We start from the raw sequence: 14,521 nt of genomic DNA, 5'->3' as shown, positions 1-14,521 counted from the left end.
ATCATCTCAATAGATGCAAAAAAGGCTTTTGACAAAATTCAACACCCATTTATGATAAAATCTCTCTAGAAAGTGGGCATAGAGGGAACCTACCTCAACATAATAAAGGCCATATGTAACAAATCCACAGCAAACATCATTCTCAATGGTGAAAAACTGAAAGCATTTCCTCTAAGATCAGGAACAAGACAAGGATGTCCACACTCACCACTATTATTGAACATAGTTTTCGACGTCCTAGCCACAGCAATCAGAGAAGAAAAAGAAATAAAAGAAATACAAATTGGAAAAGAAGAAGTAAAACTGTCACTGTTTGCAAATGACATGATACTATACATAGAGAATCCTAAAGGTGCCACCAGAAAACTACTAGAGCTAATCAACAAATTTGGTAAAGTTGCAGGATACAAAATTAATGCACAAAAATCTCTTGCATTCCTATACACTAACAACAAAAGATCAGAAAGAAAAATTAAGGAAACAATCCCTTTCACCACTGCAACAACAAAAAAATACCTAGGAATAAACCTACCTAAGGAGGTAAAAGACCTGTACTCAGAGAACTATAAGACACTGATGAAAGAATTCAAATATGACACAAACAGATGGAGAGATATACCCTGTTCTCAGATTGGAAGAATCAATATTGTGAAAATGACTATACTACCCAAAGCAATCTACAGATTCAATGCAATCCCTATCAAATTACTACTGGCATTTTTTACAGAACTAGAACAAAAAATCTTAAAATTTGCATGGAGACATGAAAGACCCTGAATAGCCAAAGCAATCTTGAGAAAGAAAAAAGGAGCTGGAGGAATCAGGCTCACAGACTTCAGACTATACTACAAAGCTACAGTAATCAAGACAGCATGGTACTGGCAGAAAAATAGAAATATAGATCAACGGAACAGGATAGAAAGCCAAGAGACCAACCCACGCACCTACGGTCACCTTATTTTTGATAAGGAGATAAGAGTATACAATGCAGAAAAGACAGCCTCTTCAATAAGTGGTGCTGGGAAAACTAGACAGCTACGTGTAAAAGAATGAAATCAGAACACTCCCTAACACCATACACAAAAATAAACTCAAAATGGATTACAGACCTAAATGTAAGACTGGACACTATAAAACTCTTAGAGGAAAACATAGGAAGAACACTCTTTGATCAAAATCACAGCAAGATCTTTTTTGACCCACCTCCTAGAGTAATGGAAATAAAAACAAAAATAAACAAATGGGACCTAAAGAAACTTAAAAGCTTTTGCAAAGCAAAGGAAACTACAAACAAGATGAAAAGGCAACCCTCATAATGGGAGAAAATATTTGCAAATGAATCAACAGACAAAGGATTAGTCTCCAAATATATAAACAGATCATGCAGCTCAATATTAAAAAAACAAACAACCCAATCAAAAAATGGGCAGAAGACCTAAATAGACATTTCTCCAAGGAAGATATTCAGATGGCCAAGAAGCACATGAAAAGCTGCCCAAGATCACTAATTACTAGAGAAATGCAAATCAAAACTACAATGAGGTATCGCCTCACATCAGTTAGAATGGGCATCATCAGAAAATCTACAGACAACAAATGCTGGAGAGGGTGTGGAGAAAAGGGAACCCTCTTGCACTGTTGGTGGGCATGTAAATTGATACAGCCACTATGGAGACCAGTATGGAGGTTCCTTAAAAAACTAAAAAGAGAATTACCATATGACCCAGCAATCCCACTCCTGGGCATATACCCAGAGAAAACCATAATTCAAAATGACACATGCACCCCAATGTTCATTACAGCACTATTTATAATAGCCAGGTCACGGAAGCAACCTAAATGCCCACTGACAGACAAATGGATAAAGAAGATGTGGTACATATATACAATGGAATATTACTCAGCCATACAAAGGAACGAAATTGGGTCATTTGTAGAGACATGGTTGGATCTAGAGACTGTCATACAGAGTGAAGTAAGTCAGAAAGATAAAACAAATATCATATATTAACGCATATATGTGGAGCCTAGAAAAATGGTACAGATGAACCAGTTTGCAGGGCAGAAATAGAGACACAGATGTAGAGAACAAACATATGGACACCAAGGAGGGAAAGTGGCGGTGGGCATGGTGGTGGTGGGATGAATTGGGAGATTGGGATTTACATATATACACTAATATGTATAAAATAGATAACTAATAAGAACCTGCTGTATAAAAAATAAAATTTAAAAATTAAAAAAAAGAATAACATACATACAGAAACGTGCACATATCCTAAGTGTGCGACTTAGTGAACTTTCACAAGCTGAACACATATAGCATCCAGATCAAGTAACCAACCACTGCCAGCATCCATCCTGTGCTCCTTCCACTATCCTGACTTCTAACATCATAGATTAGTTTGCCTACTTTTAAAATATTTAATAGAAATGGAATGGTGTAGTGTATATTCTTTCATGTCTGGCTTCTTTCATTCAATATTATGTTTGTGAAATTCATCCCTATTTTTGAAGGTGGTTGTAGATTCTTCATTCTCATTGCTGGGTAGCATAACATTGTGTGGCTATACTACGATTTATTTATTCTACTTCTGCTGGGCATTTGGGTAGTTTCCACTTTGGGGTTATTATGAATAATGCTGCTAAGAACATCTTAATACTAGTCTTTCGTGGTCGTATGTACAATCTTCCTATGAGTAGAAGTGCTGGGTCAAATATATTTATTTTGAATTTCTAAATTTACTACAAAGAGCTTAGACATCTGATCTGTTTCCACTCGTAGTGCCAAAGCAGAAAATGTAACATGGCAGAGCTAAATACAGCACTTCTCAAAGTCCATCCAAACACATCTTGTTTCTGAATCACCTGGGAGCTTGAGCAGGTGGTTCTCGGCTCATTTATGTGGGAGAACTGTGTGTAGTGGCAACAGGACGCTTTAGAAGTCAGACAAACTGAATTTTAAATCCCACCTTTATGAGTTAGTGTTTGATCTTTGGGGAATTACTTAATGCTTGGTTTTCTTATTTATAAGGTGGGGAATAGTCATTCTTATTTTACACGTCTGCAGCCTGGTTAACCAAGACAACCCATATAAAGCAGCCAGCACAGCGCCTAACACAGTGTGCATGATAAATAGTTGTTCCATTCCCTCATTTGCCGATGGAGGAAAATAAGTGAGTGAGACCTCTAGCCCCGAAGTCACTATAGAACAATGACCTTATAACTAAACCATCTGGAGGTGTAACAGAATTTAGTATTATGTGACTGTGCCTACAATTTCAGGCCCACTAGAGATGAAGCACAGAAGCCCATGAGTACCAGGAGCAAGCTTTTGACAACATTTGGTTGCCAATGGGCCATACACACCATTCATGATGCTCCTATTAACCTATTATTATTGTTGTTGTTGTTCTTTTTCTTAAATGCCAGTTTAAATAGCCCTCAGCATCCTTTTACACTGACATCAGGTTCAGTGTGCATGACTTCAAATAGCTGGAAGACTCTTAGTACTACAAATAATACCACATTGCATTGATTCTAAAATGTACATTCCCCCCCCCATTTGAACATGTCTGAGATTAGAAAGTGTCTTGCAATTAATGACTTAAAATCCATGTTGGCCATTTTCTGACACTTTAACACCTTTGAAAGGGAAGCGTGTCTTACAATTAATGACTTCTTAAAATTAAGAAATGCATAGATGCTACGCACAATAGAAAATAATCACCTTTACTGAGTGGAAAACAAAAATCGCCAAGTCAAAAACTTTGTCAGGAAGATGATATGAAAATGAATCCACAGGCTGGCCCCGTACATTATTACACAGGTGCACACTACAAGGGTTTGCTGCTTTCTTTTCTAATCACTGTGTTTTCAAGTCTGTCTTCAAGACTGTTGAGTGCTAAACTGTCTCTTTATCCCCGAGCAGGGTCAGCTTCCCCAGCCTCCCACACAACCTGGTTCATGCTGGGATAAAGAGGAAGGTAGGAATGTTAAAACAATAATGCTATGGTCTGAGGCCAGCAACACGTAATCAGATCCTAGCAAGGCAGGGGCTGTTACCTGGGAAATTATTGGAAGAAAATAGGCCTATTTTGCAATGACTTAGTTTGTTCTACCTTCCTTGCTTTCTCCTTTTCATCGTGCCTCCAGTGACCAGATGGAATAAATCTTTCTACATTTATTTCACTAAGGAGCACTGAGAAGCTTTGTATGGGCGCCAGCAAAAGATGCAGGAGTCGCAGGACTACAGCCTGACCCACTGTTGGTCTTGAATCCCAAATATGATTCTTACATGGGCAGCATCAGTTAAAGAAGGCCCCCGGAGTTCAATGCCATACTGCTATACCTCAGAGAACCCAGTATTTTTTTTTTACATCTTTATTGGAGTATAACTGCTTTACAATGTTGTGCTAGTTTCTGCTGTACAACAAAGTGAATCAGCTATACATATACATATGTTCCCATATCTCTTCCCTCTTGCGTCTCCCTCCTTCCCACCCTCCCTATCCCACCCTTCCAGGCGGTCACAAAGCACTGAGCTGATCTCCCTGTGCTATGCGGCTGCTTCCCACTAGCTAGCTATTTTACATTTGGTAGTGTATATATGTCCGTGCCACTCTCTCACTTTGCCCCAGCTTACCCTTCCCCCTTTCCGTGTCCTCAAGTCTATTCTCTACGTCTGCGTCTTTATTCCTGCCCTGCCCCTAGGTTCTTCAGAACCACTTTTTTTAGATTCCATATATATGTGTTAGCATACTGTATTTGTCTTTCTCTTTCTGACTTACTTCACTCTGTATGACAGACTCTAGGTCCATCCACCTCACTACAAATAACTCAGTTTCGTTTCTTTTTATGGCTAATATTCCATTGTATATATGTGCCACATCTTCTTTATCCATTCATCTGTCGATGGACACTTAGGTTGCTTCCATGTCCTGGCTATTGTAAGTAGAGCTGCAATGAACATTGTGGTACATGTCTCTTTTTGAATTATGGTTTTCTCAGGGTATATGCCCAGTAGTGGGATTGCTGGGTCATGTGGTAATTCTATTGTTAGTTTTTAAAGGAACCACCATACTGTTCTCCATAGTGGCTGTATCAATTTGCATTCCCACCAACAGTGCAGGAGGGTTCCTTTTTCTCCATACCCTCTCCAGCACTTATTGTTTCTAGATTTTTTGAGGATGACCATTCTGGCTAGTGTGAGGTGATACCTCATTGTAGTTTTGATTTGTATTTCTCTAATGATTAGTGATGTTGAGCACCTTTCCATGTGGAAAACCCAGTATTTTGAACTTCAGTATTATTAAGTAGATAAGTTAGGAGGCTACTGTTCACATTAAAAAGAGATTCAACACAGAAGCATCTGAAGAAAGCGGAAGACAGCAAAAGTGGTTTGTACGACATTAATATAAAGTTCCAAAGTATTTTGTGAACAATTGTTATGCATATTTTGCCAGTGTGCCTTGCCATAAGATCATTCAACCTGTTTTTACTCTAAATGGATAAAACAAAGGGAGGTTAGGAGTGGGGTAGCCCTGATTTTTTATATAAGCATCAGGTCAAACAGAGCACACTGTGGTGAACCACGTTCCATGGCTATGGAAGCTAGAATCATGGTCTTGGAACTGGAAAAGTCTTGAAACTGGAACCACAGTGGGCCACATAATTGAGGTCCAGAGAGGAGAAGTGATTTGCTGAAGCTCACACGATAATTAATTCAATGGCAAAACTGATGTTGAAGTGAGACTGTGGGTTCCAGCGAGCAGAGACTAAGCTGCAGCCTACTTGTCTTGCCAGCATCCAGCCTTTTCGCTGTAGGTCAGTCCGGTTCCCCCTGGGGCTACAGATCTGGATCTGCCTTGATTTGGGGGTTGGTATGGAGCCCCAGAGGCCATAAAGGAACAGATCCATTACTACTCATCAATACCACATCTCTCATGAGGAATCACTCAGCCTTTCCACCTTCTCCTACTGCCCCTACCCCAGCCTGGAGACCTGTGGACAGGAAATACTTTGGGGTTGGACCCGACTTCCCAGGTTGTCCCATAATTACACTTCTGCACCTACCAGAACCAAGTCACTATGACTTTGCCTCCACCTTCACAGAGAAAACAGAGGCTATCAGATAAGGGAGGCTTTCGACTTTCTATACCCTTCCCATTATAACCAAAACATCCTTACCAGCTTCTTTACCAAGACAGCGGGAGAGGTATCTCTTTACCAACATGAAGCCAATTCTTCCTCTTGTGCACTGGATCCCAACATCTCCAGTCTAAGGGTCATTCCCTTCATCAATTTTCCCCATCATTTTCACATTCTCCCACTGGCTCTTTCCCATTCATATTTAACTGCAAGTTGGTACCATCTTAAAAGAATGAGCCAACCAGAAGCTTTGACATCCTGGATGATGGAACGAAAGAAGGCTGGAGGGAAGTATGGAAGTAAAAAAAGAAGAGGAGAGAAAAGCTAGCTTCTCTCAATCTTAAACCCTGATTTATCCACCTTTGGGTCCTATACACTCTATATGCTTCTCCTCTCATTCAAGCTTCTACTTCCCCACCCCCTAAATGCTCTTCAACCTATCTGGTCTCTGTTTTCACCATTTCATTGAAACATCATGACTGACCTCTTCTTCCTAAATCCAAAGGAAACTTTCCCTTATTATCTCATGTGATCTCTCTGCTGCATTGGGTTCTATCGGATATTCCCTCCCCAGAACTTACCCTGCCCTTGGTACCCCTGATCTCCCAGATATTTGAGATGTCTGTCCTCTTTTCATGATCCTTCCTCTATTGGCTCTTTAAATGGTGTTCCTCAGGGTTACATCCTGGAAAGATTCTGGGATAAAGTAGATTAATTTAACCAGATTTCATGTAGAGACAGACAGATATAAGGAGCTTTCTAATAGCTTTAATTACAGCTCTTCGATTTTACTCCTTCCAAGAACCTGATAGGATGGCTCAGGGTCAGTTACTTTCTAGAATTACCCCGTAGTAGGATTATCCTGAGGCACTCTTGCTAGTTAACCATTTCCATCCACTTCTTCCATCGGTCCAGAAACTGACTAATTTCGCTCGCATCAATTTCACTACCTCGATTCCACTTCCATCTCCTCCATGCTGATGTCTCCCAGATCAACATCTCCAGCTCAGAATTCTCTCCTGAGTTCCAAAACCAAACATTAACTAGACACCTTCAAATGGAAGTCCCCATGGTATCCCCAACATTAACTGTCACAAACTGCTATTCCCAGATGCTCCCACCTCAGGGGTGGCACCCACCCACTGCAGCCAGAAAACTGAGCCATCCTGATACTGCCCGCCCTCAGGCTCGATTACAAATCCTGGTGCATTTACCTCCTTTAAAGTCTCCCACATCCATCCAGGACTCTCCTTCTCCACTACCCCATCCCTAACTTCAAACTTATTAATTCTCACGTAGATTACTAAAAAAACAGAATAGGAGAGCAGAGAAAGTGAATGTAAAATATGAAGTAAAGGAAGGTGATTTTTTTTTTAGTTCTGAGTAAATACATGCACGTGTGTACTATGCAACATGAAATGTATTTATCACTGTGGCTTCTCAGAGCTCATCCTCCACAGGCCTGGGCAGGTGTCTGAGCTCCCTCTAAAGCCACATGTGGCTAGTGAGCACTTGAAATTGGCTAGTCTGAACTGAGATGTGTTTTAAGTGTAATAGACACACCAGATTTCAGACTTGGTATGAAGAATATAAAATACTTCATTAATTATTTTTATATTGATTACATTTGTAATGATAATATTTGAGATACATCAGATTAAATTAAATATATTACTGAAAATAATTTCACCTTTTAGAAAAACGTTTTAAATTGTGGCTACTAGAAAAATTTAAATTACGTTGTATTTCCACTGGACAGCGTTACTGTAGCAGCTGGAGTGTGCCACTCACAGTTGAGGGCTTAAGATCCCCTCAAAAATAGACTGATCCTTGCCATATCCAAAAATGTTTTGGGATCAGCAAGCTGCATCTTTTCTTCAAATGCAGGGACTTATCTTAACTTGGGGATCAGGATAATGCAGTACTCCCTGCTGTGATGTACTTTTTTTTTTTTTTTTTTTTGGCTGTGCCAGGTCTTAGTTGCGGGATCTTTCAGTTGCAGCATGCGGACTCCTAGTTGCGGCATGCATGATGAATGTGGGATCTAGTTCCCCAACCAGGGATCGATCCGAGGCCCCCTGCATTGGGAGCGCGGAGTCTTACCCAGTGGACCACCAGGGAAGTCCCCCTGCTGTGAGGTACTTCTGCTCAATGGATAAAATATAGCTTAAATGCTGTAGAAAGCCCAATATATTAAAGCCAAACTTATTTTTAAAAAAGCTCTCTTGGGCTTCCCTGGTGGCGCAGTGGTTGAGAGTCCGCCTGCCGATGCAGGGGACACGGGTTCATGCCCCGGTCCGGGAAGATCCCACATACTGCGGAGCGGCTGGACCCGTGAGCCATGGCCGTTGAGCCTGTGCTTCCGGAGCCTGTGCTCCACAACGGGAGAGGCCACAACAGTGAGAGGCCTGCGTACCGCAAAAAAAAAAAAAAAAAAAAAAAAAAAAAGCTCTCTTAAGGGATTTCAGCATCCTGGCATGCTTCCACCTACCAAACTGCTGCCCCCTGTTAAATGAAAACGATATTCAAGGGCAGGGGCTCTGCATTATTTCTTTTATTTCTCTCCACAGCACCTGGTGCCTTGCTGTGTGTGGAAGTTTCTAAGCAGCTGGCTAACTGTGGATCATTGGTCAGGGGCTGAGGTTTCTTTCAGTGCCTTTCTAAAGCCCTGCGTCACTGAATACTTTAAATCCCCCTCACTGCCTGAATGAGGACACACCCTTTCCATTTCTGTATGCTCAAATGCCAAAATAAAACAAAGAACAGGGGCTTCCCTGGTGGCGCAGTGGTTGAGAATCTGCCTGCTAATGCAGGGGACACAGGCTCGAGTCCTGGTCTGGGAGGATCCCACATGCCACGGAGCAACTAAGCCTGTGAGCCACAACTACTGAGCCTGCGCGTCTGGAGCCTGTGCTCCGCAACAAGAGAGGCCGCGATAGTGAGAGGCCCGCGCACTGCGATGAAGAGTGGCCCCCACTTGCCACAACTAGAGAAAGCCCTCACACAGAAATGAAGACCCAACACAGCCCAAAAAAAAAAAAAAAAAAAAAGAACAGACTTGTCTTCTTATATTTGATTTATATTAATATCCTCCATAAGGAGTTCAGCATTAAGCAAATTGGGGAAGGAGGACTGGAGCGATAGTGAAAGAATAAACTTAAAAGAATGGGAGAAACTAATTCATTGAGCCCATGTTCAATATGCCCGACTATTATCAATCTGCAAGAAATGGATGTTGCATTTGGAATAAGACCAGCAGGAAGATGTCTAATAATAACCTTGGGCAGAATTCCAGTCAACCACAGTAGATGCCCAAGGAAGCTCATGGTTGTTTATTTTCACTGACGTAGCACAGTAAGTATCTTGCTTTTAAAATGTATGCTATGTGAGTAGCTAAATAGATGGCGAGGCTAGTAAAGGAAGCCAAGGACGTCTCTGGAAATCTGGTCATCTTTCTGAGCACTAGCGGGTGAGTGCCCTACCTCCCAATGAACATAATGCACCTTCTGCAAGACAGCAGTCTCTTGGCACTGCTCCACTTTGAAGTAAAGTCCAAAATGAACTCCTGCTAACGTAGCATATCGAACCAGCCCTTTTTCATTTCCAAGGCTCTATCATAAAACCTAGGTAATTTTCTATTTCTTTTCTAACTTCTTTATCAGTGTTATTTAATTCTATTTACTCTTTCTTATATTTCCTTCCAACAACAACAAAAAAAAGACAGGGGGAAAACCTACAGGTATACCTTCCAGAAAAGCTCCCCCTTGAACACGATTCCACTGTATCCTCAATATCCTTAGCAATTTGCTACTTACAAGGGTCTAACGTATAGATTGCTTTCAAGTCCTGTGTATTTAGGTACGCCAGCTTCCCACTCCCTTTCCTTAAAGGGCTATGCCAGGCTCTGTATTAGACACCAGGGATACGGTGAGGACAAGACAGGTTTCTACTCTACATCGCGCTGGCAAACGTGGACTCGCTGTCAAGGAGCTCACCGCTCTCTCCTTTCTGCCCCCACTGCACCTGGGAACACACCCCTCTGCAGACTGTGTCCTTCTCAACCTGTATGAAAGCAATCTGTTTGTGTGCCAGTCTCTTCTAGAATCTCTGGATCACAAAGTACCACAGGGCTCAGAGCTCAGCACGTAGTAGGTACTCAATCACTGTGGGCAGAGCTAACCTGGGTCACAATAAACAGCCTTCACTGTAAATAATATATAGACAAATGTATGTAGACGGGGACACTTGTACACACCTTCTCAAGTGCCATGCTAAATCAAGAGCATGGTTCATTTAGAAAAGGGCATTTTGGGGCTTCCCTGGTGGCGCAGTGGTTGAGAGTCCACCTGCCGATGCAGGGGACATGGGTTCGTGCCCCGGTCCGGGAAGATCCCACATGCCGCGGAGCGGCGAGGCCCGTGAGCCATGGCTGCTGAGCCTGCGCGTCCAGAGCCTGTGCTCCGCAGCGGGAGAGGCCACAACAGTGAGAGGCCCGCGTACCGCAAAAAAAAAAAAAAAGGGGCATTTTACACAATTGCTGAGATTTAAATCAAATTCGTATTTACAGAGGGTGACATTCAGTGACATAAAGTCACATTCTGGGACTTGCAGTAAAGCTTTATGGCCCTTTATTTACCCAGAAATGTCCTTTTCCATATCGCTAGGTAAAGTTAGAGTGAGTTTGGGGAACCAGTGTGTGCCTCGGCTAATACAATCACAACCACTCTGGTAAATGCTACTTTTTTTAAAGATAATGTTTTGTTATTGAGTCCTGTTTCCTCTAAACTTTATGAATCCAAGTTTGGTTACACGTGGGGGAAGGAGCCTGTCCTCTGGAGGGGAATCTCTCAAGTCTTCCATGAACTTTCCAAAGTTAGTTAAGCAACAGAGCAGCCACGCTCTGAGGGACCCACGACTGACTTGGGGCAATATGTTTGGGTAATGGGAGAAACAGAATTTATATAATTTGAAATATGAAGATATTAGCGAAGCTAAAGATCAACAGAAACTACTAAAAAATATAAAAAGAAATCCTAATTTAATATTTTCACTTGCCACTCTCTTCATCAACTATGTTACTAGGTAGTTAATATGTGCCTTCGTTATTAAGTGTAAATCTAAATTTAGAATATAACCCCACAATGACCCAATTTTGCTGATAAGAGAAAAGGTGCTTCAAAAAACTTAGTAGTGGTTTATAAATTGGTTGCAGCCCCTATTTAAACAGAGCCAATTTTCAACAGACCACAATAATGATGGACAACATGGGAAATTTTTATCAAAGCAATCACTTTAACAGTTCAAATTCTGTACATCCTTCACACACTCACACACACACACACACTTTAAGCCAGAACTGCCAAAAAGATGGAAAAAGAATGTATCTCACTTAAAGGTGTGTTGCAGGAGAAAGGTCTTCCACTTTGCAGGTATAGAGCTCTGTGTTCAAATCCCAGCTCTACAGTCCTTCAAAGCAATGTGGCTTTGGAGAAGTCGCTTACCCTCTCTGAACCTCAGTTCTCATTTCTAAACCGGCAGGGAGGTGGAGGTGTAACACTGCCAGCTTTGTATGGTTCTTGGGAGTTAACCTCCAGGATGAGCTGTCACAAGTGAAAGTAGAAAGTACTTGAACTTTCTTCCTTCCCTTGATTTCCTCTGCCCACCCTCTCAGGCAGAAGCAACCAAGGAGCAGAATAGCTAAAAGGCAAAAAGGGAAGGAAAAGAAGTAGGCACGAGAGACTGAAATGATACACAAACAGGAACCGGATGCCACCCTCTCCCCTGCCCTTGACCTGTCAGGAAGTTGTGCAGTGCAAATCTGAAAATTCAGTTTAACTTTAAAAAACATATTGTGGGCGATGGACTTCCCTGGTGGCGCAGTGGTTAAGAATCTGCCTGCCAATGCAGGGGACACAGGTTCGAGCCCTGGTCCAGGAAGAACCCACATGATGCAGAGCAACTAAGGCTGTTTGCCACAACTACTGAGCCTGCACTCTAAAGCCGGTGAGCCACAACTACTGAGCCTGCATGCCACAACTAATGAATCCTGCCTGCCTAGAGCCCGTGTTCTTCAACAAGAGAAGCACCCGCTCACTGCAACTAGAGAAAGCCCTTGCACAGAAACTAAGACCTAGTGCAGCCAAAAATAAATAAATAAATTTATTTTTAAAAATATGGGGCTTCCCTGGTGGCGCAGTGGTTGAGAGTCCGCCTGCCGATGCAGGGGACATGGGTTTGTGCCCCGGTCCAGGAAGATCCCACGTGTCGCGGAGCGGCTGGGCCTGTGAGCCATGGCCGCTGAGCCTGCGCGTCCAGAGCCTGTGCTCCACAACTGGAGAGGCCACAACAGTGAGAGGCCCGCGTACCGCAAAAAAAAAAAAAAAGAGTTTTTAGTGGCTCAAAGAAATCCCTTGGTAACAAACCAAGGGGATGGGGATGGTTTGTATCCCATCAGAAACAGGTACTACATCGTGTTTGTTGTTCAGCAAGTGGCTTAAGCGCTGGGGAGCAGTTAATATCAAACTTGCCTAAGAAAATATATCTTTAAAAGTAGAAACACAGTGAACAAAAGCCCTAGGTGCTCTAATGTAACTTGCTTGGTTTTCATGTTTTACAAAATTGTCCTAAGTCTCCCTCTGAACCCTTATTAACCCTTCTGAAGAAATAACAGTTACATGATGGACTGGCCTTGAAATCTGTGAGCCCTCATTTTGGGAGGTCACAGAAAATGCTACATCACAAAATCCTTTTTTAAAAAAACCTCTTCCCAGGGTCAAACTCCACAGCCAATCAAAATATTGCACCTTTTAACTCGAGGGAAATCGCTAGAGAGTGTAGCTCTAACTAGTATGTCGCTTGGATTTGGGGGTCCAAAGAGAGGTCTCCCCAAGTTCCCGAAGACTTCAGGCCACGGAAAATCCACCACCCATTTGGTGTTTTTGATTCCTTGAGGATACACGTTGAGGTGTTTGAGAACCACCTTCCACATTTACTTAAGGAATCATGACCAGTGGTGGAGAAGCTGATGAAATTTGGGATACCAGTAACTGAGATGCAAGGAAGCTCTGAGTGCCCGTTTCCACACTTTCATTATGAAAGGCAGGCAGCCCCTTTCCAAGTAAATGTAGCTGCTCCAGGTTCCCACTACCTGAAGAGAAACCCTCACAGCACGCTCCGGAAATGTTTACAATTCATTTAAGATGCACATTATTTCTAAACACATCACCGAGGGACCCTTTTACTTATTTATTTTGAAATTTTCAAACGAATGGGGAAGTTTGGCTTCCATGTCGTTTTCATCTTTCCAAAACTGACATTAGGCACCAAAATTAGTTGAGGGCAGAATCATTCCTTACCTAGAATTTAGAACTTAACAACGGACTCGTCTCAAGCTTTGTGAAGAGAATGCCATTTTAAAATTGTACCACAGGATCTGTATCTTTAGATGAGAATACACCTAAAAGAAAAAAGCCCATCCCCTCCTCCCAAGGCACAAAAACACAGCATAGCCCAAGCAGCCCGTTTCCTACCCAGCCAATACAATAATGCTTTGTAAGCTGAGAGCAGCGCTCGGTATAGAAGCTAAGTATAAACAGCTGAGAAGGATTAGGCGGTAGCTCTATTCTCATTTACATGAAAATCCTCTAAGCATCGCTTTCCTCGCTGGCTGCGGGCGCATAAAAGAGTTCCTCGCTGAAACTCTTTTGTGCCATAGCCACGCATACATTTGCATCCTTTGTCTTTACTTACCAGTCGAGGCTGTGGGCATGTGTGCTCGATTTCCTCCATGGTTTCTGAGGGAGGCTCATTGGAAAGGGATTTTGGGATACCTGTTTCTGACTCAGCATCAGTGGTAAGTACTGGCATGGCCAGTGAATGCTGCCTCCAGTTCTACACCCTCTGAGAGTCTCCTCCTAGGCAGAGAATGTTTTCTTTGTCACGTATTTTTCTCCTCCCCACCCATCCCCCTTCTTCGTCCCTTCTTTCCGTCTTCCCAGGGGGAAGTAAAGAGGTTATCCTCCACCCCCAGCACTTTCCTTCTCCAAGAACCCAAGAGGCAAGGCCTCAGTTTATCACTATAACAACCAGACAACACTGGAGCTGCGGGTGCGGGATACAGTACCTCATTTGCATGGAGCGCGCTGGTTGGCTACTGTCATAATAGTACCACTCCGCCGGGGAGCGGCCGGGCCCCATTGGCTGGCGGGCCGTGCCCTGGGGGCCCGAACTTGCTGCTTTTGTTTCTCCTGTTTAATTCAGTTGCAAAGGTCCATTCTGGGCCAGGGACCCCGGCTGCACTACCCAGATAAGAAAAAACCGCGTCCTGACGTGCCCAGAGCGCCTCGAGACAGAACATAGCAGACCTCCACTA

General features: G+C 42.7%; 1 protein-coding gene across 3 annotated transcripts in view; it reads right to left on the bottom strand.

The window, feature by feature from the left end:
• PCYT1B (phosphate cytidylyltransferase 1B, choline) overlaps positions 1–14,217 on the bottom strand; it is a 123,345-nt gene extending 109,128 nt beyond the window's left edge. For all 3 annotated transcript variants that reach the window (XM_081222375.1, XM_081222377.1, XM_081222378.1), the window contains exon 1: positions 13,900–14,217. In XM_081222375.1, coding sequence (XP_081078501.1) covers positions 13,900–14,016 — 117 coding nt within the window. In that variant the 5' untranslated portion in view covers positions 14,017–14,217. The remainder of the gene's footprint in view (positions 1–13,899) is intronic.
• Positions 14,218–14,521: the final 304 nt, after the last annotated feature.

The sequence above is a fragment of the Mesoplodon bidens genome (genome assembly GCF_964165515.1).
Source record: "Mesoplodon bidens genome assembly, chromosome: X".
Taxonomy (NCBI): Eukaryota; Metazoa; Chordata; class Mammalia; order Artiodactyla; family Ziphiidae; genus Mesoplodon; species Mesoplodon bidens.
This window is presented reverse-complemented; position numbering and strand designations above follow the sequence as displayed.